The following is a 25,953-nucleotide window of genomic DNA, read 5'->3' as shown; positions in this document are numbered from 1 at the left end:
TAGATCATCATACGGAGGCATCATGGCTGTTGGTCACACGTCTAACCCAATTTCTCAGATAGACGGATTATGAGCAGGTCAGGATTATTAGTCTCCTTCATGTTGTATTTCCACATAGAAATCATTAATCTGCTCGACTGCTTTCCGTGACACCCCTCCAGTTTTCACCACAGACTGCATCTTGTCCAGACTTTCTGGCCTCTCAAGTTTCCAAGAGCACTTGCTCATTTGTGCCAATATCTGCGCTGGTTTGTAGACCCACCAGCCGCATGGGAACCGCCAAATATAGAAACTCCCGGCTCCCGGCAGTGGTTAATCTTCCGCACGTCAAACGCTTGGATTCCCCCAACGTCGCCTTTAGAAAGCGAATATCTGAAATGACGCACTCTATTCCCTATTCCATGAGTGGCGAGTGCTAAAGCTAAGCTTATCAGCGTGCTTGCTCAGTGACACGGACTTCAGTAACTTGCTTACCTCGGAGGCAAGGGAAAAAAAAACATGAGATCGCTCTTTCAATGCTGATCACTTGCCGGAACTGATTCAATTAATAGACGGCACCAGAAAAAGCAGGAAGAGGTGAAATCATAATTATGAGCTACTTAGTCTGCTTACACGTGAGCGATTTCAAATTAAGATAAGCGTCGTTACGTACTGTAGAAGGGGTGACCCACGGAAAAAAAAAAAACTAACAGAGCTAAGATATTAGAGCCAATCGGAAGAATTAGGAGGAAAGAAAAAGAAAATGGTACAGGATGTAATAAGTGCAGGGCAGTTACAGTACAGTATGTATCTGATGTCTGATAAATGCGATACTTGAGGTCAGAAGTACTGGTTTAATTCTGTTAAATGTTTATCTGTAGGATAGCAATTATTTGAAGTGACCTACTGTATGTCTAAAACAAGCATAGATTCCTAACAATATAAAGTCTCAGAATAGCATATTCTCACCTACATGCACACAGAGGATGAGGTAATGCGTATCAGGGGTGGCCAGATCACTAGTCTGGGCAGCCGGAACCACTGACCAGCATCCAGATGTTTATTTGGAAGAGTACTACATGGTCATCCTTTTAATGCAGTGTTATTATTATTATGAATTCTTTTAATAATTAGGTTTCTGATCAACTGAAACATGGGCTGGACAACCCGTTGGAGTGTTTACATTGGGTTAGCTAGTAAACGTCCACCCCTGTGTATAGAAATAGAGGAGTGGCAGACAGACAGGTGGGTAGTTTTGCCTGCAATCCAATTAAGAACACAGCTAATTGAAAAGCACACAACTGCACGAGTGTTTATTCCCCATCCTTCTGTCTCCTGCTGTCAAGTTGTAAGATAACACTATTGTCAATTAAAGCTCCTTAGCAGATGGTCCCGAACAAGAAGACATCCAAAAAAAAGATCACCTGTCTTCTACGATAGACATCGTCACCGGTGAAGGTTGTTACAACCTGACGCGTCCTGGCCAAGAGAATTCCCGCATCCGTAAAGCACTAATGCCGGCTCATGGGGTTAGAGTTCTGGTGAGGCACGAGAAGGATTTTTCGAAATAGAAAAAAAAAAAAAAAAAAAAAAGCTGAGGAGTAAAAGTAAGAGTAGGGAAATCTTGCACGTCTGCGCTCCTTCCTGACTGTCATACAATTCCTGATTTACTTTCTTCTCTACAGCTCATCTCGCTGCATTTAGGCATTCCATCCTGCATTCCTGCAGCAGCCGTGGTCTTGTTAGCGGTGATGACTGCATCAGAAATTCGGTAGAAACTTCAGACTTCAGCAGCAATCATCTTCGCTCCCTAGTCCCCCCTAACTGAAAGATTTCTTTTGAAGACTCCATTGTTGGCAACGAATCAAGAAGAAGAGGTTCATTATGATTTTTTTTTTTTTTTTAGAAAAAAAAGTCTCTCTGTGTGTATAAGGGCCTTATTTAGGGCTTCAGCAGTGAAGCAGAGGTAAGAGACAGATGAATATGCATGAGAAGGGAAACAAGCACAAAAGATTTGTCATATCCCCGTGCTGATGCAGCCTTAGAGCTAAATAAGGCCTGTGGATGTGCAGGCCTCTGGATGAGGCCCTGATTGAAATGTGCAGTTAAAGAATGCAGGGTTTATCCTCCTTAACACACTTGCGCTTCCTGGTGTGTCTGCGACTTCCCGAGGTCGTCTCTGAAATAATCCTCTAAAGCGATTCATCTGCAATAGTTTGCGTCCTCACACTGCTCGACTGCTTCTGTGAGCAACAACAATGTCACCCGTGTGCTTCCCCCAGTTGCCTGGATGATATTCAAGGTGTCTATTAAACCCAGGCTTTCTAAGCTTCATGCCTTTATACTGTAATACCAGGCATAATAAATGTTAGCAATAAAGATTTAAACATATTTTCCTTTTCTGCCCAATTTTGTTCTTTAACTTACCAGTCAGCTCTCCTTAATCAGGTGACTGTTACCTGTCTGCAAGGATCCTAACTTCAAGACATCCACATCTACAAGTTTAACATTTCTTCCCTCTTCGACATACAGTACATTTGATCATAAATGCCTGTAATGAGCTGATGTCGTTGTAAATGTAAAAGGACAGAAGTGTAAGACTGGGATGTGTCCGGTGTCTGTGGACGGTTTCACTCTACCATGAAGACGGTTCTGGCCTCGACTGATGTTGACAGCTGTTTCTCTGAGGACTTGACTTGGCTGCAGTCGCTCGATAGTTCAGGACTGGAATTTCCTACAAGTCTACCCGAGTCTCCAATAACTACCTGGACTCCATATTAACATCAATTAACATCAACTGTTATACTGAACTGCCTGCCACCTAACACACAGTATGAATGCAGATCAATTCCTGCTTCTGTTTCACCCAAATGAGGATGGGTTCCCTGTTGAGTCTGGTTTCTTACTATTTCCATCTTAGGGAGTTTTGTCTTCTCACCGTCGCCCTCGGCTTGCTCATCAGGGACTATATGACCATTTTGATTCATACACACTCACATTCCCTACAAACTTAAATAATTCTTTTGATTGTGTAAAGCTGCTTTGCGACAATGACGCTATACAAATAAAATTGAATTAAATTGAATTGATTGCATTGAATTGAATTGAATTGTTTCAACCCACCGCCAATCTGTCTCTGCTGGCTTACAACTGGATTTGAACTTGTCAGGACAACAAAAAAAATGCCTGGCCCCAAAAAATTCTTTCTTATATTAATACACTAATATTTCTTTCAAGCACCTCCAGCTTTAAGTACACGGTGCCCAGTTCATGTGTTTTAAAATTTGTCCTCTGGCAAGAACAACTCCCCTGAAGTGATAATCTGCTGATTCAGTACATTCAGGTCATCAGCTAACTACATTTTATAGCCACATAACGTCACTGAGCCCAGACCTGACCAACTGAAGAACCCCAGATCATAACACTGCCTCCTGAGGCGTGGACAGTGGCTACTATGCCTGATGTGAGCATCGCTTCTTACAGTACCTTGGCACGTCCAACTCTTTGGTATAGGGTCAGTCTGGACTCATCATATCACATGATCTTTTTGCATTTGCTGTAAAGTCCAGTCTTTATTCTCCCTAGCAAAAAGGCATCTTTTCTACTGATTTGCTTCTTATGGTAACAGCTATTTAGTCCCACAAAAAGATAGGCCCGCAAGAATGTTTCTTTTTTTTTATTCGTTTTATTTCCAAAAAATGCAAAAAGGAGCAGAATGGAAGAACATCTTTGACCTATTTTCCCATGTGAGCAGCAGTAACACATAATGACAGGCTAAAATAATTCATAATAAAAGTTCATCATTTTGTTTAGTAACAAGAAGCATTTGCTTTATTAGCTTTATAGCTTACTGAAAGTTATTAAAAAGAAAAATGCACAAAAATTCTGAATGCCAAAAATATCTGTCACAAAGATGAAGTAAATATGAGCCAGCGTCGAGTCATTCTTTGACCCCCAAACTAAAAAAAAAAAAAAACAGAAATGCGAGAGCCTTATACTATTACTACAACTACTGCTGTACAACTAGTACACACACACACACAGAGACAGAGAGATCAGAGCTTTATATAAATTCCAAGCCTTCATATTCCTAAAGCCTTACTCCAGAAGACAAATTGTTTCTAAATCCGTCTTTTTGCACGTTTGGACACCATAATGGATGAGTTTCTAAACACAGGCTTTGTGCTAGAAAGTGTGTTACCGTAATAAAGAGAATAACATATGGGAGAGGAACAATAACTCTACTTGAACTTAGCATTCCTTGTCCTGTGCCTCGTCGTACGTCAGATGTCAGGTCAAAAAGTGAGAACAGGAGAAAGGCTTGGACTCTCTCAAAAACTGGACTCTCTTTTGTTTTAGTAAGGAGCTGTGTGCATGTGTTCTCGGTTTACTTGTCAGCTTATAGGTAATTTAGAAAGAACAGCAGAAAACTTGACCTTTTTAATCAGTAAGGAATGATTACACAATAAGAGAGAGAGCAGGGCTTTGCGTGCAAGCAAGATTTGAAGTACAATAGGCAGCCGTCAGCACCTGTGAGGGGGGAAAAAAGCTCTCATGTGCACACACAAAATTATGGAAGATTCACGTGAAATTGTTCTCTGTCCTAGTGATCGCTAGGTCTCTCTCTCTCTCTCTCTCTCTCTCTCTCTCTCTTTTGCTGTCTCTCTCTCAGTAGAAAATTGCAGATGGAGAGTTTAGGCGCTCCCATTTCACAGCCATTATATTGGATGATACACCCATCAATGTTTCAGCTTTTCTTTCAAGCGCACACTGATATCGCGCACAGGATTGAGCGCCTTGAGTCGTTCCTTTTGATTGTTAATGTGCAATTCTAAAAATGAGGGGGAAAAAAAACCTTTCAGCCTTTTCACGCTGCTGGAAATGGATGTTAACGAGACCGGCATCGAACGTCATGCGGTCTCGGTAAATACTCCAGAATCATTAATTAGCGGATGCATGCTAATAGACCATGCTGTCAAGGAATTAACCAAGACGCCATACTCGACTTGGTGCCTGTCTTTTTTCAAGAGTGACACAAAACTGAAGTTAATGACACGAGAAAGCAACATGTTATATTGGAATAATACACCAGAAGAAGCGTCTTTGCCGAACCGATTTTATTTTTACAGTATGTTTTTAATGTTAATGAAGAAAAACAGTAAGGCCTAGTGTGGTAATTTAGAAGTATTTACGAGCGCATGGGGGGTTTCGGTTTCTAAAGGGCACTTTCTCCCTTGGGAGCGGATGGACCTCAGTTTTTCCTCATAGTGAATAAATTTGATCGTATTAAGTATTTGCCGCGAGAGGAAATGGACGAGACTGGAACTGTGAAGATGCAGAGGCCCGATTCTTCAGTCCGCATGACCTGATGAAGGCGCATCTCTCTGTGCTTTAGGAAAAAAACATGAAAAGAAGAGCAGAGAAGATGACAAGGCGTTTGAATCCCTGGCCTCGCTCGGTCCTTAGAGACATCGCTCATTAGCTCATGACTTCTGAAGCAGCGTGCTGCTGCCTCTCCCCTTCGTTAGATGTGGATGGTTGGGGGCAGGGAGGGGCATCAGCGCTGAAGCGAGGGACCATGGCTGCTTCCTTCTCCTTCTTCTTCTTCTTCTTCTTCTTCTTCTTCATCATCATGCCTTTATCATGCGTTCTGTGCTCGAGCAGCGTGATTGACGGCTCACCCGAAGTGTTTGGGCGATTATTTGTGTTTTAGTGGTGTTGTGAAGGACAGGAAGTGCATGCCGAAAGAAGTAAGAGCTGAGCGTGGAATTGCCCAGATGATTAAATCTCATTTTATCACTCACCTAGCTGGAAGATTGTGTAACTATGTGTGTGTGGATTAGATTTATTTTTTATTTTTTTTTCAAGCAAGTGGTGCGTTGATGCTGGTGCGGGTTTATTAAAGATTTAATAAAGCCTTTTGAGGCATCTGCTCCCAGTACCCTCTTCACCGAGTGCGTGTGTGAAACGGTGGACTATAATTGACCCCCCTAAGACAGCAAGTGTCATAGAGGATATACTTCTAATAAAAGCACAGATTTATTTTTTTTTTTTTTTTGTGTGTGTGTGTGTGTGTGAATGCAGGGTTTATTAAAGCATTATCTGGCATTATTTCTGTTAGAGATGGCACTGATCCATGATATCAGATATTGAAGGATTAAAAAAGCTAATATGGACATTTTTTTAGTGTTACTTTTTTAAAAAGGAAACAGTGTACTAAGTAAATGTACAGTATTAAATTTGACTTGAATAAGTAGTATACTTATCATTTATACATTGTCTATTATTTTGCAATGAGACTTGTTTCCTTATATGTATTTTTCTTACACTCAGTTTAACATGGTGATTTTTCTAAATTAATAACAATAATAATTACTAGATGTGTCTGCGACGTAATTTGTGTGGAATTTATTTGCACACTCATAAGCGTGTTTTTAAAAATGTACAACCCCATCTGTTGAATTTTGGAATTAACCAAACTTTTTACGTGTGACCGTGAAGTGCGTGGAATAAAGGTGTGAGATTGCATTTATTAACACACTCATAAGCGCGTATTAAAAATCTATAGCGACATCTGTTAAATTTTGGAATGAACCAAAATATTTTATTCAATTGCACACTCATAACCACATATTAAAAAATGACATTTTTTCATGATAAAGGGCGTTTTCTATTTAAATTTTAAATGAGCATATCTTTTTTTTTCCTGTAGTCCGATTGTAATAAAACAAAGCCTGTATGTTACCCCAAGCTCAGCTAAACAGACCAATGAAAAACCCCATTAAAATTTATTTGGTAGTTTTTACGTGATGCTTGCATGAACAAACAGGCAGACAAAAATTCCAAAAAACATCTTGATGTGTGTTCTATTACTCATCTTACATTACCCAAATTATTTTCTACAGACATGCCAACTTGACAGTTTTATTATATGTATAAATAATATTTATAATACCAATAATGACCTGGGGGGGGGCATGGTGGCATTGCGGTTAGCCCGGTGGCCTCATACCTTGAGGTCTTTGTGATTGTTTCTTTTCATGCTTGGTGGGTTTCCTCAGGGGACTCTGGTTTCCTCCCACCGTCCAAAAGACAAAAAAAGTAGGCTAACTGCCATTTTTCTAGAGTGTTTGTGCTTGTGAGCCCTTTGATGGAGTGGCACTCTGGCTTGGGTGTGTCCTGCCTTGTGTCTCTTGTCCCCTGAGATAAGCTATAAACCTCCTGTGATCCTGTCCTGGATAAACGAAGACGTGCTGTATAGCGAATGAGTAAATGAGTGAATAATGACCTGTATTGAACTTATATGCACGGTTCAAATATCAGTATACTGTTTCTATAAAGTTAAGTTAATGTGAAGTCGTGCTTACTTTTATTATAGTCTGTTCTAGACGGCTTATTATTTATTTAGTGGACCATCTGCTAAATCGATTGGTATAACACAGTATGATGGAGATGAGTAAGGACAGAGAGTGTTGGTGAGGGAAAGTAATAGACGTTCAGATAACGTGGCGAGTCCCAATGCAAATTAAATTCTTGTTACCGGCGTTATTCGTCTTATACTAAACTTTACAATACAGTTGTTCTTAGGATGTTGTCACTTTAGGACTGAAACGATTCCTCAAGTAACTCAAGTAAATCGATTACAAAAAAAATGGTTGAGGCAAAATCTTCTGCCTCAAAGCTTCTTTTAATTAATTTTAAAAGCTTGCGTTATGTTTTTGCGCAATTATTTGTTTGGCGCCACACATCGTGCTTCTGGATGCATGCTGTGTATTGATTTGAGGGAGCGTTCTATTGCGGGCTGCAAAATGGAAGGGAGCGAGAAAATTATCAGCGGCCAAGAGATGAAGAAAGCAGCAAGAGAAAACGAGTAATTGTCATTAAAGGATTATTTTATGCCTGAGCTGTAGATTTTGAAACTTTTTGTTCTGGAAGTTAAGTTGCAGAACTTGGTGTTTTTGTAAAATTATTTATTTTAATGTGTAAATTTAAAGTCATTTAAAATACCTTTTTTTGTTTGTTTTTGCATCTGAGGTTTTAAAATAAGAATGTATTGCACAGTAATGCGTTTAATTCATCTTAGTCAACTAAAAAGAAATCCAATTAATCTGTGTTTCTATTATATATTTTACATTGCTCTTTAATTAAGTACATTTACATTTCAAGATGTTACTTGATTAATCAATTAGATTTTTGGTAAAATACTCGATTACTAAAATATTTGATGTCTCCCCACAGAAAACATATTAACCAGAAAAACAATGGCGTTTAAAGTCTGTTTGTGAGTGAACGTCATACAAGTTCTTATTAATTAGCTGTTTCTATAGAAACCATAATGTTTTATAACAAGCACATAAACAGTATAAGTCTGTGGTTTGTCTTGCAGCTGGCACAGCTGTCTGAACTGCTGGTTTAAATTAATCTAAAAAAATTTTAAAAATCCATATTTCCCGACCAATCCGCTTCGAGAAAGTGATTCAGTGACACACGATTGTGTCTGGATTTTGAGATTTTAGTTCTGCCATATCACCTAACAAGTGTAGTGTAATTAAACGCAGCTTATCATTTCCTGTGTGTATACTATGAACATACTACAGGTCACATTTTACTTTAAATATCAGCTCTCAGTATGTCCTCCTCTTGACCTCGAGGTCACTCATGTAAGACTTGATTGACAGTCTAATTACCTTATACAACACCGCCAGTCATGTACCATAGTCGCCACTAACAGGATCGGTGGGGGGGTTGGGGCATTTGTCCTTTCTCTGTCCATCTACATTGTCATGGGACCTCCAGTCTCTTTTTTTTTTTTTTTTTGCAATGAAGAAAGTGAACAAATAATGAGGTAAGTGGAGAGAAATGGTAGCTTCCACAAGGGAGGAACTAGACAAATACAGCGCTGTGATTGACTGGTGTGTCTGGGTGGGAGGTAAGCCGCCAGCTGTGTTTTTTTATTTATTTAATTTATTTTTGGTGCTTGTCCTGGCATAAGGTCCAGCAGCCATCTTGGTTCGCAACAATGCAGCAAAAGACTCTTTCTACCCATCTTTTTTTTTCTTCTGTCTGGCAGCTCTAAGACAGCTGCCTCCTGGGCAAAGTCAACTCCTCAAGCACCTGGATTGTGATTTAGTACGGAAACACAGTAATTATGCGCAGACACTGTAATTAAGCGGCGTGTCTCGATCCTTGATTTGCTTAAAATATATGCACCAAAAAAAAAAAAAAAAACACAACAATCAATTGCGTTGGAAGAAAATGGGTGCGTATTAATGTATTTGTGAAGTTGCAGTTTCCAATGAAATCCTGTAGAAAAAAAAAGAAACAACAAAAAAAAAAAGTGAAAACATTTGGTTCTGTTGACCAATCCAAGGCAAAAACACACACACTATATATATATATATATATATATATATATATATATATATATATATATATATACAATATCGAAAATAGTCACGGGAGTCTCTGCATCTTAGCTTTAAACCCAAATATCACAACATGGCTTTAATGAAAGAGAAGAACTTCAGGAGTCCCGTGTGTTCCTTTCACTGATAATAAATAATCACAAGGTGTTGCTTAATCTCTCAACATCTCAGCCAGCAATTGAGTAAAGCCTCATGTTGAAATCCCAGCTTGATGTGAACCCCTTATCTCATATCAACATCATCGCTCTGTTGGTATCTTTCTACAATCAGGCGGTCTCAAACACTAAGCTGTCGACGGATCGAACCGGATCCTGTCTGTACTGTAGCTCTCGTCTCGCTTGCCTGAGCTTGGTGTAAGTTCATCCATCCTGTTTCACCAACATTGGAACAACCTGTCTCTCTCTTTTGCCGTCGCTCACATTCTCACTCTCTCACTCTCCCGCTCTCATCCGGAATTCTTCTTCACACTGTGACAGCAAGATGTGACCTTTCGAAATTTTTTCAAACAAAGGTGGACATGGATTTTAAAATGCCACCGGCTTGTAGTTGCCATTTGGTGGTCTCGGGCTGTGAAAGCACCCGGGTGTCGGAAGATGATGCCGTCATTTTATTGCAGACCGGAATCAATACGCTGCAAGCTTTAAATGAGCTGCGGAACTGTGATTGACACAATGCTCTGTAAACCGAGCGGCACCTTAAAACAATCGGAAAATGAGAAGGGTAAAACGGCTGTTTTTATTTTCTGTATCTGCGGCACACAGTAACAGGTGTGAAAGTGAAATTGCTCACATTTCATTGCTGTTTAGTTGCTTTAATGCGCTGGCTTTTTAAGCGCAGTCAGTAAACACTTGCGCTGAGCGAATGATCCTCTAAATGCTCAATAGAATCAACCGCATTATCTCCGCTGCTGTGGACCTGGTTTACTCAGAGCATGCCTGAATTACCATAAATGAAACCGAGCCATTTCCACAACAATGCGCAGTGACCGGCACAGCAGCCGTCAGCAAACTGAAGCCTCAGCAAATGCACGAGTTCCCATTAGCATTTCACGTAGATTCACACTGTATATGTGATGTGCAGCAGTCCGTGGTTGGGTTGGAAGTGTTCTGATGAATATTATAAATAGCTCATTATCTGTCTGTGAGCTGTAAGAAAACCTGTTTAAAGCTGACATTTTAAGCAGCTTTAGATGTGCTTTAAAGGCGCTGTGGAAGGTCCCTACTAATTGCCATAAATTTCTTCATTTCAGAATTAATTAGAGGCTGCACACTAACAAGGAATCGGATGCCTCTGGAAATTGTTTATTTTTTTTTTTTAGTAATGGTTATTTCTTTTTTCTTTCCTTCTTTTCTTTCTTTCCGCGCGCACGTGTGTGTGTGTGTGTGTGTGTGGAAGGTCAATATGACCCAACAGAAGGTTTCGGTTTTGAAACTAAATTTAATTTATGATCCTCTGGAAGATAAAAAAAATGGAACACCCTTCTAGTTTCTGGTGTATTTTTTTAATACAGATGATTTGCTTTCATTTCAGCTAGTAGTGTGATGGTATAATATTAAAATGATATACTAGATGAAGTTGTCATAGCTACTAGGTGCACAGTGTCTTTAGGTAAATATATTCAAGTCAAATTAAAATTTTATTTGTCACAGACACAGTATGATATAAAGTGAAATGCATATACGACTGCTGATGAGCCAAAGATAAGAAAAATAGAGTTTTTATTAAGAATATGGAATATAAAATAAGAGAAATTCTTACATATTAGAAATATAGAAAACTTTACCTTCAGGAGTGCTCTTTAGAACAAGTGTGGTAAAATACTGTAGTTTTCCTGCAAATTAGCTTCCTTTAACAAGATGTAGATGAATTTTTATAACTAGCTTTATATTTTTAACTAGCTATATCAGTATAACTAGCTGTAAGCACTAAGCATTTCACTGCATATCGTACTGTGTATGACTGTGTATGTGACAATTTGAATTTGAAATTTGTATCTCTATAACTATATAAATGTGGATCTCTATGACTAGCTGCATCTGTATCAGTGGTAGATGTGTCTGTATAACTAGCTGTATCTGGGTCTGTATAAATAGCCATGTCTGCATTTGTACAACTAGTGTATAGATTTGTATAACTAGCTCTATATTTTTTAACAAGTTTTACCAGCATAAACAGCTGATACTGAAACTAGCTTTATCTGTATGAGAGGTAGCTACATCTGTATACCTAGTTGTACAGTATCTGAATCAGTGCTAGCTGTTTTTGTATATTAACCTGTAGCTGCGTCTGGGTTTTTAATAATTACTGGGTCTGTATAACTAGCTGTATCAGGATCTGTATAACTAGCTGTTTCTGCATGTGCAAAACTAGTCCTATATGGATTTGTAAAACTAGCTATATCTTTTAAACTAGCTTTATATGCATAACTAGCTATGCTAGCATACGGTAACTAGCTGTATCTGCATCAGAGGTAGTTGTGGTTGTATCACTAGCTATATCTGTATAACTAGCTGTATCTGTATATGTATAATGAACTATATCTGGATCTGTATAACTGACTGTATCTTTATAAATAACTGTGTCAGTATAAGTAACACTATCATTATAACTAGCTGTATTGGTATAACTAGCTGGCTCTGTATAACTAGCAGGATCTGAATCAGTAAAACTAGCTGGATCTGTACAATTAGCTGTATCATAGTCGTATCTGCACAACAAGCTGTATCTGGATTTAATAGATCTTTTTATGACAGGATGTTGGTGACCTGCTTATCCTGAGATTTTTTTTTTATGCAGTGCTCATACTGTGAGTTTTAATTATTTACCCAGTCCTAGTATTAGACCCTCAGAGTTCATTTCATCTTTCATCAACGAAGAAGAGGCGTTGCATGCTCAGCTGGTGACAGTAATGAACTGCTCCTTTGCAAACCAAAGATATCTAATGAGCTTGGTGTCACACAGCATGCCTGCTCATCGGCCCTTTGCCTAGTGGAGGCTTAGGATTTGCAGAGCTCTGTGTCGGTTCAGGACTAGCTAAAGGTCACCCATTACACACTGCCAATAAACGTGACATATGGAGGTAAGAACAACTAGAGGAGAGCCAGGTCGACGAGCTCCCTGTCTCATCTGTCTTATTTGGAACCAGTTTCCTGGATTGTGAACTCCAGTTCAATAAGCTTTAATACCATTGCTGTGTCACATATGTAATGTACGATCTGTTTGTTACCTTTTTTTATTGTCTAAAAGTGACATGTAATTGGCTTCATAACTTAACTGTTTGAATGAATTACTCTAAGGGCGCTGTACAATGGCGCCAACATGGCGTGAGTTCACTGGTGGGACCGCTGTTAAATTATTGGCAGAAAGCTGTTGGTTGACTGAGCAGTGAAGTCATGTCTCCCCTATGGGTCAAACCCTGTCAGATCTCGTCTCAGCTGCAGTGGATTATTAACCAGCCAAGGGCCACTGAATGCCATCTTTCTTTGCCCCGCTCTGTGTGGCACTACCTGTAAAATTAACAGCATGTTCAAAGAGCACTGCAGAACAGAAAAGCGGAGCCAAGCGCAGACATGACTTCATCACGTTGCATCATAACAGCTTTCAGCACTTCACAGAGCTTCTTTCGTTAAATGTTGAAGCTGCTTAAGATCAAAAGCCTTTTGCAGATGGAGATACAGACCACCCTTAAGGTAGCGAGCGCCTAATTGTCTCACCTCTTCTCAGTATCATGCTGCTCACTTATTGTCTTAAATTTATTTATTTTTTTGCTTGGTTCATACTGAGCAGTTCACCGCTAGACTCATCCCCCCCAATGTGCCACATTCTCTTTTGGTTTCTGACTTAGTGTTAATAGTGTTAATTTCAAAAGTGCTTTTTTTCCAGCCTCTGAGAGCAGGAGCTATTCTAAGCAGGGAGCGATGCAGCTCTTGCATCCCAGTTCGATGCCTCATTGCTAGTTGCCAGCCCTGCAGTTTGATTTCAATTACAGAAGAAGCCGTTTTTCTCGCCTCCGCTAGTCTCCCGCTGCCAATCAGAGGCGGCATGGTATTTGACGCCCCTAGTTTTCAAAGTCTCCTGCTTTATTAGTGTCAGAGGAAACGGGCAGACATGTCGAGCCTCAGCGCTGACATCAGCGCAGCAGCCTGCTGGGATTGTTGGCAACAGCCACGCTCTTGCTCCATTTTGCTCTCATCCTCACTATAGCCGTGAAGCAGCTTTGAACCCAGGGTGACAGACCCGGAGGCTTCCCACATCTAATCCACGCAGTCCAACCACACATTTATGGACTCCTTGGAGCTCCGTTTCTTTTTTTTTTTTTTTCCTGTGTCATCTGCCTACGAGTGCAAGACTGCATTTCGTGAATCTCAGAGAGGAAGAGCGGGGTTGAAGGTGAACGATTTTCGCACATACATGGTATTCTCTTCGGGATGAGAAGAAAGAGCTCGGTTGAACACAAGACTTTTAAGTTTTAAGCTGCTGGCACTTTGTCTCGAGTGTAAATCAGAAGTGGGTGTATGATCTCAGCAGTGGCAAAGACAAGACTGTTTTGCATGAGAAGCAAAACTTCGGAGCCAGTCTCTGCGTATTTAAGGACTGGTTTGTAATTATACGTTGTCTGTTTGTATTTAGCATCAGGACAATGGAATCAATTTTTTCATGTAGTTTTGCAACCGATTGTGCTAGGGCTCATGCAGGCCAAACAAACAAGATCTGCTGCCAGTGTTAAATATCTTAAAAAAAAAAAAAAAATGGAGATCCTAAATGTTCCAGTATCATTGCTGTCCTTTGGTAGCTAAAGAACATGCAGAAGACTCAAGCCACCAGACAGGTATAAGCCATGTTGGCCTGTCATGGTTTCCTCAGCTGGCAAATGATGACCTTTATCAGTAAAAAGCATCTCAAACCCACCTAGCTCAGCTTTACTTATACATCTGACAGCCCAATTATGGATGTACCTGTCAGGTCTTTCTCTAGACCTACACTCCCCCTCCTCTTCCTCCTTCTCTCCTTCATTCTGCCTTAGCAGGCTTTCCTGCAGCAAGGTGACACCGCGCTGAAGAGCCTTCTTCTCAACTAATCCATAACAATGCCTCGCTCTTCAATAGGTTAATATCCAAAAAGCAAACTGGCTCCATCAACCCTGACCTTGACCCCTTCGCTTTCCTGAAGGATGTTAATCAGTGTGTGTTAGTAGCCAGTGCGAGCAGGAAAGCTGGGATTAGAAAACATGGGGAAAGTGTGGCTAGCCCTCAGGCAACGGGTGTTCTCGTGCACTTGAATAGTTTTCTTTTAACATCCAGTGGAACCTGAGACGCGTGCTAATGAAACGCGGCATCCTTGGTGTCGGCGCTCCTCCGTCACAAACACACACGCGCAGTCCCACTCCTATCCTACTATGCTCTCTGCACCATTACACCCAAGCACGGTGATGAATGGCTTTTAATAAAGCAAACAGGGTTCCTGCTTGTCCGGATCAATCCTTCCCGTGGCTGCCATGCCAGCTATTGTCACAAGTAATTGCTTAAACCCCTTGTTGTATGAAATGAGACTCTTTCAGGGGAACAAGAAGGAAAAAAATAAACGAATAAACAGCTGAACTCGCGGCAGCCTCAATTTCGTACTCCAGTGCACTCGGTAGTGCGTACCCTGAGCCGTTGGGGACGTCTTGTCTGGATGCTAGTCTAGCACAGTCGCGGCTATCCTATCAGCGAGGCTCAGGCACTCTGCTAAGATGATGTTACATAGGAGCTTCAAGGGTGTCTGTGATGGCTCTGAAATTCTACCCAGATCATTCAGGCTATAGCGGAGACCATGGTGTCTGTGTCAGTAGGGCATATATACTTCTTCATTCTCGCTGCAGGGAACGCGTACAAAAGCAGAGCTCAGATCTGCTTTCTGAGCAGCATGCTCCAAATGAAAAACAATCCCCTGCTAATGTAGTTGTTTTCCACTATTTTGACAAACGCCGCATCTGTCAATGTTTTCCAGCTTGTTTCTGCGTGTTGGACCACGATCTCGGACCGATGGGTCGTGGGGGTCATGTGACTCGCTGGCTGCATCTGGGGCCGGAATGCATTTGTTTGTCTCTTTTGGCCCGCTTACAAAGACACGCATGTCCACATTAATGATGTTTGATTAGCTTTCCACAACAATACAGATTAATATTCATGGAGCTCTGCCCTGCTATTTTGGGCCTGGCTTTGCAGCTCGGAACAGCTGATGACATTGGTTTCAATTAAGGTCCGCTGTTTGCCTTTCAACACATTAATCTCTCCACACCTGGTCACCAAACTTTGGCCACCTTCAACTGGATCAGCACGAATTCATCCGAGTACATTAACACACACAAACACACACACACACACACACACACACACACACACATACAGTGAACATTAGCTAGCATGCGCAGAGTCCAAACTTACTGAACAAGCCTACATGCGTTGTCACTTGTGTTTCTATTGTTTTGGACAACTATTCCTCTAAACACGCAGCTTGGACATAACTGTGTGGAATTAGCTGGTCTATATTTGGGCTCGCAGCATCTGTTATGCATTAGAGTGCATTTATCTGGTAATCTCCAGGGAGAGCTAAGCATCTGCATTCCAGGCAACCTGGAAATAGAGTTGCTGGACAATGACCAGGCATGAGGAGAGCTTTAAAAACCCAGCCTTACTCCATCTGTCCACTTTTTTTTTTTCTTCCCTCTGTCACGCACTTTTGCGCTCGACATGTCACTTTATTTGGAGTATCTGAAAATATATTATTATACCATCTTTGTGGCCCTGTTGTTTTTATTTTATACTACAGTCCTTGTTTTCCTTTTGTGGTTTCACTTCCTCTTTGTGTATTTTTTTTATCTTGGAAAATATTCACATGTCAACTGCTCAGGGTTCACATGTCAAATGATCTAGTATTAGTTCAAACTGCCATAGATAATAGCAAATAGGAAATCAAGTGTTTGAGCAAGTGATTTTTTTTTACTCTTTCCACGAGGAACATCACTGTCAAAAACTTGTATCAGTTTTTGCATCAGGACATGTTTTTTTTTTTTTTTTTGTAGCAGTGTGCTAAAAACGAGACTCTCTGTAGTCTTCAACTCTCAGCCCATCTGTCTCATCTTCCTAGCTTTGCTGATGCTGCTGTCTTGATTCTTGAGCAATTTAATACTCTTATGGTTTAAGTTTCCCCCTCAGTGGAGAGGAGAAACACTTCAAGCTTCATGGCACTCATGCTAAATTGATGGATTAATAAGAATCTCGCTCAGCTGAAGCCCGGTCCATAATACACCCGTCTTACTGTAACGTTCAGGCATGACATTGAATAGTCAGGCCTCCAAGGTAACACGGGTCGATGTGTGTAAAGGGACTGAGCAGAGAAGGTTAACACTGGTGCTGACATGCTCTGAATAAAAGATGTCTTCGGCTCTCCCAGGCATTGTACCCGCAAGGCATTTGTGTATAAAGTAGAATTTGCTTCAGCAAGACGTAATGCTCCGCCGTAGCTGATAGGTACTAATATTCCTCTGATATGCATATTTTGTGTCTCAGGAATTTGAGCCAGGGATATTTTTTGCACAGTCGCCATCTGCTCTTGATTCATGTAAGCAAAGATAATTGAGGCATCTGCTAATACTCCCAAGCGTTAGACTCTTCATGCTCTGTACTGTAGTATTCAGTAGGACAGAATTGTGTAAGGATACTGTACATATTACATTACAGTCCATTCCAATTAATCTTTGTTCTACTGTACCGGCATCATAACTCCAATATGCCTTATTGTTCTTACAGTATGAAGCTGGTGGACTGCATGATCTGATGCCCGCTATGACCAGACGTAACACCAGCCTTAGTAAACCATGGCTTCATGTAGCTCGCTTTGTGCTATAACATATGAAGCAGAGCTGAGCGATTTGATTGATCTTTTGATAGACATTTCAATTAACTGAGTTTAAGAGCTCGTTTTCGATACAAAATCGATTCACATTTTTAAAAATCAGTCAGGTAAATTTACAAACATTAATTCCTTAAACGTATAAACTACAGCTTTTGCAAAAAAATACAAACGTATTTCCATCTTCTGTAAATACTTATATTTTGCGAGAATACTTCTTATTTATCTTGTGTGCTCATTGGTGCACAGTTGCAACACCACCACCTACTGGACTGGAGAGCAGAGCAGAGGATCGGCAGGAAGACATTACATTTAAATGATGAACAACCTGTGTTGGGTGTAACATGTTAGAGTACTTGGATTATTTTTTTGATTTAACAAGTAATCTAACGCGTTAGTTAGGTCCGCCATTTAAAGTACTCGGTTATTTAGTTATATTTTTGAAAAAATAATCCGTTATTCAGGCAATTTCTGTAATCTTGAGCCAGACAGCAGTGATTCCATTAGTGTGTGTGTGTGTGTGTATGTGTGTAAAAGTCATCCTACAAGCCCCGACCTCGATAACCCGCCCCCCCTCTGTTATTCCTGCTGTTATATCCCTATCTTACCTGACTCGCGGTGTGAAGCGGTGTTAGGCACCGTGAGTGACCGCCCGATGTTCCACAAAATTCTTCAGGGTCCGCGAGCTTCAGCGAGGACCGACGTGCTAAAAAATTAAAACTTAATTACAGCGCCAAAACTCGCAGTGAATCACGATGAACCGTACATATGGCCACCGCGCGAAACCGCGTAGGTGAGATAGGGGTATTACAGTAGTTAACAGATTATGGGCCAAACTTGGCTGAGTGATGATGGTAGAATAATTATAAAGGTCTTGACTTAAAACAACATGCATGAGGAATCACAAAGGAGTTTTCATTTTCTGCAGTGGAAAAGTACTCGAACTAGTTACTTTTATCAGAAAGTAACGCTGTAATGTAACTGATTACTTTTTAATGACAGTAATTTTGTAATGTAATTAGTTACTTTAAAAAGTAACGCCTCCAACACGGTCAGCAACGCACAGAATTTCAATGCTTGTTAGATGTTTTTAATCAAGCCGCTTGAGACATATCCAACAGTAAACATAAACATTAGTGCCTCAAAATCAAATTGAAATCAAACCGACAGATTCACAGCTCTGACAGAGAGACGTTTTCTAGACACGTGTGTGCACTGACAACACACATGAGCATGATGATGAGGTCAGAGTCTCGGTCACGTAATGTATCGGTATTTCATTGTTTCTGAGATCCAGTGTTATGGACCATACAGGATGCACTGTAACACACACTGACAGTATCAAGTAGTTACTTTAGGAGTACAGTAAAAAAAAAAATGTCTCTAGTAAGTATTACATAACAGTATCATCATCTTTTACATATGATCCAATAGCTTTTCTTGCATTTTTCACAAACCTTAATCTTAACATAATTTGCTGTCATTTTCTTCCTTTCATATCACCCGACCTCAATTCTGATTCATGAACATTCTTTCAGCACAGAACAGAACGCTTCTCAATAAGCTGTCATCAGAAATAAAGCGGCACCCGAGGGCGCATAAGCTAGATCCTCCGTAATGAAAAAGTACAGCCAAGTTTCTTTCTCTCTCTCTCTTCCTCTCTCTCTCCCTCGGTCTCTCTCTTTTCTCATCTTCTGTTTTCAGATCCATGTTAAGTGCGGATTTCTCGACTGTGTCGTCGTTCCTGTGTGTAACACTCATAACAGACCACCAATTTGGGACGCGTGTATTGATCACGGCTTTAAAGATTGACCTTTTCCACGCACTTCTCCGCGGTTTGATGTGGGCCTGTCGATCGACCCGGGCTCTCGGGTTTTGGGGGTGGGGTGGGGGGGGTGGGACGGTGTTGATGGGCTGCCTACTCTTGCATGAAAAATATCATCTCACTATTGGCTCAGACATATTTAGCTTTGTATGTCACATTTGATTTTTAGAAGAACAAAGCTACACGGGTACATTGTGGGATAAATAACCTACTGTGTTACTATTTTTGATGCAAGACTGCGTTTCAATATGTATGAAACCGTGAGAGGAGGCTGCATCGAGGTCAGGGAGGAGGCAGGAAAATATGGCTAGGCAGCCAGTACGTAGGGACGCTGGATAGAGACACACACGCACACACATACAGTATAGATACCTTAAAATTTTCCACCTCCTATTGACGTTCCTGTTACAAAGCAGGGCATACTCATGGATCAGCGTAGCACTACTTATGTTGTCAGTGTTATACACTTGTTTACACCGAGAGCTTTCTTAACACCGCCGTTACCCGGGAATCATTTTAATCCTGCCTGGGAAGGCGATTGCGGCTTAAGTGCCGAAATTACTCGAAACAAGACACGCAATTTAGCCGCAGAAGCCCCTGAAACGTGTGAATCTCATTTGTTTTTGTTTGTTTACTAGAAGGCAAAGTGTACCGTCTAGCGTGAAACGACCACTCCAGTTAGAGAGCCCTTAAATAAAACCATCAGCGGCGTTTCTCTTACCGTGAATAGGGATCTCTTTCTGGATGAAAGGCAAGTTTCGCTAAGAGAGACGAGTTTCACGGACGGATGGAGTTAAGCCGCGGCACCTACTTTACCTCGTCTACGCCGCCTTCCTCAATCATCTGTTCATACGCACGCATCAGCAAAGCACTAAGGTGTGTGATAAGGGGGTGGATTAGAAGTTATGTGCTGTGTTTGCGTTCATGCCTGACTACATGCGCAGATTAGATGATAGCCTGTCAAGAACGGTTGTCACTTTGGTCTTTTCTCAACGCCATGCAGGCTCTTAACGAAGCGATGTGAACGAAGAAATGTATGAGAGAGAGAAAAAAAATAAAGAAACAATCAAGTAAAAACCAAAGTGTGGAAAAATACAGCACGGGGTCAGATGCAGGCTGAGGGTCGAACCAGAGCCAAAGTGGTGCAAGAGCAAGTGCTAACCGAGGGTTTGAATGTAAAAGGAAGAGGTGAAAATAGAACTCGTTTTAAAACTGAATCGCATCTCCGAAACAGGAAATAGCGAATCCTCTTTATCTCAGCAAGACCACGCCATTTCTTAGAGTGCAATTTGTCTAAAAGCTGTGCACTCGAGCTGAATAGCAAAGACTGAATGCAAGCACACGTGCGCACACACACAAACACACACACACACACACACATTCATTCACACACAGTTCGTGTATACAGCTATACATTTGTGTAAATACCACCATGTGTTAGATGATGTTTAATTGAACTGACAACCAAATAAACAAAAACAGTCATCACACACACACACACACACACTTGGAGATATTTGTCTTGACAATCAGTAAAACGCTAGCTTGATGAATTATTGTTTAGACTTGACGTGATCAAACTCGCTGATGCTTTACGCTTTTCACATTTTCAGCAGGAATCATCGCCCGTGCACGTGAGAGACGTTTGGCAGTTAGCAGAAGTCGGGCTTCAGTAAATGACAAAAATACAGTACATTCGCTGTCTGATGGCAAACCAAAATGATGTTTTAAAAGCCTGTTGTGTTTGAAACTTTGAACCTCTGTCCAATAAAATGTCAAAAGCAGATTAAATGTACTGTAATTGCATGATGCGAAAGCGCAGGGAGATATTTTAGAGGAAACGAGCTTCCCGTACGCTTACACACACACAAACACAGACGCATGCACACACACACACACACACACACATGCAGTGAGGCAATTAATAGTGAGCAGTGCGTGATGGCCTTTAAGGTTCTGTAATAACACTGTTAGGCTAAAGGTTAATGCGTAGAATTGAATCTGCCGATCCATTCATTTCAATGAAGGAGTCTACAAAAGGAGATGATGTCTCTGTAATCAAAGGGTCACACCCCCTCCTGTGCGTTGTGAAATTAATTACAGCCGGTCTTCATAAATTCATTGTGTCACTTGTCTCTCTTTCATTCTCCGCTCTCTCTCTCTCTCTCTCTCTCTCTCTCTCTCATATATATTATCATAATGTAGGACTGGTAAAATATTGGGAAAATATGTCTGAGACGTGAATGAGCTTCCACCAAGGCTGTGTGTGCACGTGTACTGTAGGTGTGTGTAAATGTGCGTGTGTGAATGTCTGGCTGCAGACAGAGAGCCCTGTAGTCAAACATTAGCGGCATAATGAAACAAGCCTCAGAGTGAAAATTAAGTCATTATGTATAAGACCATCCCTCTCAGGACCAAAGAAACTGAGCTGCATACAGAGTGCTGATTAGCACTGATGGCAGTTAAAGGGATACTTCAGTCAACATACCGTCTGACTACATTAGCCTTCATTCATTATTCGAATTGTTTGTACGAGCTACCTCTTTAGCTAATAGAGTATTAAAAAATATGATGAAACAGTTGATGTGGTAGATAACCTACCTTGGACCTCTCTGTTCATATGTCCTCCAAAAGCCATGTCTTAATAATAGTAATAAGCACCATGATCGTTTACTATTTGATAATTAAAGTGGGGGGGGGCCTCAGGATTAAATTAGGTGAGGAGAAACGTATAACCTGGCATGCCTGAAAAAAATATGTGTGGTCTGACGGGGAGGGAAAAACCTATTACATTTTCCACTTAAGGGAAAAGCAGTCATTTTTAAATGATGACAATCCTGAAAATAGTTAATATCTCGACTGTTTACAAAACCCTAACACTGGAGACTCCTTCAATAAACATAAATAAATGTTAATAAACACCACCATATTGGCAAGCGGTTAAAATTCAGTACATTTCTTTAATGATTTGGGTTTTCTACAGTCCTCGAGGTGCTTCTGTAGAAATGGAAATAAATTACAAAAGTATATTAGAGAATATTGGGAAAATTAATCCACAACTTGAGCTTAATAAGAACCATGGTATAAATAGATGCATTTTTAGCAGCGTATAAAATGTACACACGAATCGGAATCGGTCTTCCTGCTTTATGACGTTTTGCCAGTGTACAGTGCAACGATCTTAAGACGCCTGCCATTTCCTCATATTTTGCTCCAAAAAACAAGACTGTCTTGTATCCTGAAGGACTGTTTGACTTTGTTTTCAGTCCCCGTACAGTGAGCCATGAATTATTACATCTAACTAAAGCCTAACTAAACACATCTAACTAAAGTCATGAACCGGTGAGATGACTGATGGTCCGTGATTAGTATACTGGTGATGCTGGGTGAATGCTGGGTGGTTGGAACAGATGAGAGGGGAAATGAGGTTGCTGCTGAGGCTGTTGCATAAACAACCACTTTTTAAATTGTATCTTTAGATGCTTTGCACACTGACACATTGTTTCAATTTCATTCTAGACAAATGAACCTACATAATTTAGTGACTATAAAGAAATGAGGGGTGGTGCAATACAGTATTGTATGTTATATAAAAAGGACAACTCTGTTAGGGTGAGCTGCCGCACTTGCTTTGTGGACTGTTTGCTATTCTCTGATATGTTAGAGCTTACAGCTGGAGAAACTCACTAGCAGTCTTGAGCATCCAGATGTTTTGATTAAGAGAAACCTATCGCTGTGACTAATCACGTTCCATCACTGCCACACGGCACTGTTTGAGCTGGATCAGTTTGTACCAGAGAAGCTTTGCTCATGTCATTTGTAAGGGATTTGACTGTCTGACTTGGAAATGGATAAAGTATCTGTGTAATTCACTCAAATGATCATAGATAGTCTGGATCGTAGCTCCTTCAGCCATCATGTAATGTATAATTATTGATATATCTTATCCATCACTATAGCATAATATTAACAGTTTTTTTTTTTTTTTACATACTGCACCACATTGTGTTGTCCATTGTTACCAGGGTGTTATGAGATCTTATCAGACAGACCAAGGATTTAACATCCCCTCTTTCTTCTCCTTACAGGCATACTTCCGACAGGGTGTTGCCCTCCAGTACTTGGGCCGCCATGCAGATGCTCTGGCCGCCTTCGCCTCCGGTCTCGCTCAGGACCCCAAGAGCCTGCAGCTGCTTGTCGGCATGGTGGAGGCCGCCATGAAGTCACCGCTACGAGGTTTGTCATTTTCAAACACTTTGGGTGATTACAGTATGGCACACAATGTGGTGGCCAATTCGGATGTGAAATTGATTCCCCCAATCTGACTCCAGGAATATGGGCGTGTCATCAGGGTAAAAAAAAAAATCTATTGATGTGATAACCTGGTCATTCAGCATATTGAGGTCATCAGCTGACTTCATTTTATAGTCATACAGTATAACGTCGCTGAGCCTCGGCCTGATTGACTGAAGCAACCCCAGATCAGAACAAGATGTACGAGATCATGGGTGCATCGCTTCATGCGCTTCCCTCCCTACCCTGGTTCAGCCATCATGATCTTTTTTTTTAATTTTTTTAATTTTTTTTATTCTCCAAAGTCCAATCTTTAAGCTCTCTAGCAAACTAAAGCCTTTTTGTCTCACTAACAAGTGGTTTTCTGTTTAGTGCCAGTCTGTGCGGAAGTGCTCTTCTTTCACTATTAAACATAGCTGTCATTTCTACTATTGAGTGTTTATAATGCAACTTCACGAAACATTTAAGAGATCTCCATTCATGATTTTTTTTCCCATCTGCATTTCTTTTTTGAAGCTGCTGTTCCATCACGAGTCTTGGATGGTTGGACTGACTGAGCTTTTACGTTCCTGTTGAATTGGCTAATAAAGTGATGATTGTGTATGATTTGTGTTGTGTGAACAGGATACTCAGCGATATTGCGCTTTTATTTAAATATCTATTTCACAAAACATACGGTTTCCTGAGATAATTAACCTATTGTACATGTTCCACATGACCTGTCTGCAGCCACTGACCTCTTACACTGATCCTGTAGAGGGGTTACCACAGGTTGCTTGCTTATGCAGTGGACACTGTAAGATTGTGAAATCTCAATTTTGGGGAAAAAGACAGAAAGACATGGTGGCAGAGGAGCTGCTGTTTACTAGGGATGAGGCCTCTGAATGAGAAGAGCTGTCTCATAGAGATACGGTTCTACAGCTGCCTGTTACCGGATGACATCCGTGTGTGTGTGTGTGTGTGTGTTTGCATATATCACGTTTTGTGCCTGCCTGCCTGTTCTCTGTTGGTGTGTGAAAGAGAGAGAGAGAGATACATATACAATCCTGGAAACAGAGACAGAAAATATACATCTGTGGCCTCTGACTAAACAGCCTGTTTTATTTGTAGGTAAATCAGTGACACACAAGCAGCCTTGGTCCTGGGAGCGCGCCCAAAACGAGTCCTAATGACATCCTTTATTTCCCTTGCCGTCCCGAACTGCCTGGGCAAACATAAACACACACACGGAAAGCGTATGAAAGGGAGAGAGAGAGAGAGAGAGAGAGTGGGGAGGAGATTATGTAGAGCAGCGCTTCATAATCAGCCCCAGAGAGAGAGAGAGAGAGATAGAGAGATGATCTGTACCGCTGCATCAACACTGTATCATTCTGCACCTCTCTGCTCCCTCCGTGTCTTTTTCCATTTTTCTTCCCGACTTTTTGTGCATGTTTATCTTTTTTTTTTTTCCACTGGCAGCGCGAGTCATCTCCCTGCCAGACGTTTGATCCTCCCCTCTTTTTCTTTATCAGTTTGAGCTCTCGCTCTCATGTGAGGATTTGCATGCAGGGGATTACTTCAGTATAATTGAATTGAATCGTCCTGTTCTTCATCAGACATGCCATCCTAGCTCATAGCCAGTGCCAAGCCCTGTGAGGAAACAGCCCGCGACGTCTGAGCAAGGCCGCATCGCTGCTTTTTCTCCCAAGTTTCATTAAGTCCCGACCACGTCCACAGTACACGTCCAGTCTTTAGACAAATGAAAGAGTTTGGAAGACGAATGTTTAAAAATAAATAAATAAATAAATAAAAAACACAATCCTGTGCCCAGCGAGTGTCTAATCAGACGACGTGCAGGCTGCGTGAGTGTGGCAGCGATGGAAAGGCCCGCAGATCGCTTGAACGGTAATTCAAAGAGAAGTGAAGGAAATAACGCGAGGTGGGCGGCATTGTCACTCGCTGTCATTACAGCTTTATTTAGCCGCTTTCCTAAGGGGATCCAGACAGTCACGTCAAAGCTCTCGTTTGACATGACACGCGCCCGATGAGTGGAGGGAGGGGGAACGTGAGCGAGCAAGAGAGAGAAGAATACGCACCCAGAGGCTCATCATTAAATCCTGGCCATCGTGCCATCGCTCCACTGCGACGGCCCGCATAAGCATTTCTCCTTTCTTGTTTATCATGCTGTACTTTGTGGTTAACTAGATTTGCAGCCCATCCGCCCACACACACACACACACACACACACACACACACACACACACACAAATGCACACACGTGCTTGCCAAGCCAAAGAGATTTTTTTCACAGTTTAATTTTAGCAACTGGTAATGCTGTCAAGCTGAATGAAGTTGCACTTTGAGTGTGTGTATATGTGTGTGTGTATATGTGTGTGTGACAATGCAGATCATTAGAAGAGTCCTGATTGCATTCCAAAGTCTCAGCTAACTTTATTTACCAAAGCGAGTTACACCAGTGAGTGTAATTGCCTTAAAAAGGAAATATATTGTGATGAATATTTTAGCTGGTAACCTTAAAAGTTTGCGGTGATGATGAGA

At 41.1% G+C, this 25,953-nt stretch overlaps 1 protein-coding gene across 3 annotated transcripts in view; it reads left to right on the top strand.

Moving 5' to 3' along the window:
- The window catches only part of ttc28 (tetratricopeptide repeat domain 28), a 216,735-nt gene that overhangs the window by 113,104 nt on the left and 77,678 nt on the right, over positions 1-25,953 (top strand). For all 3 annotated transcript variants that reach the window (XM_053515893.1, XM_053515892.1, XM_053515896.1), the window contains one exon: positions 23,211-23,358. In XM_053515893.1, coding sequence (XP_053371868.1) covers positions 23,211-23,358 — 148 coding nt within the window. The remainder of the gene's footprint in view (positions 1-23,210; positions 23,359-25,953) is intronic.

The sequence above is a fragment of the Clarias gariepinus genome, chromosome 17, assembly GCF_024256425.1.
Source record: "Clarias gariepinus isolate MV-2021 ecotype Netherlands chromosome 17, CGAR_prim_01v2, whole genome shotgun sequence".
Classification (NCBI taxonomy): Eukaryota; Metazoa; Chordata; class Actinopteri; order Siluriformes; family Clariidae; genus Clarias; species Clarias gariepinus.
The sequence above is the reverse complement of the archived record's forward strand: the minus strand, read 5'-3'. Positions and strand labels throughout refer to the sequence as shown.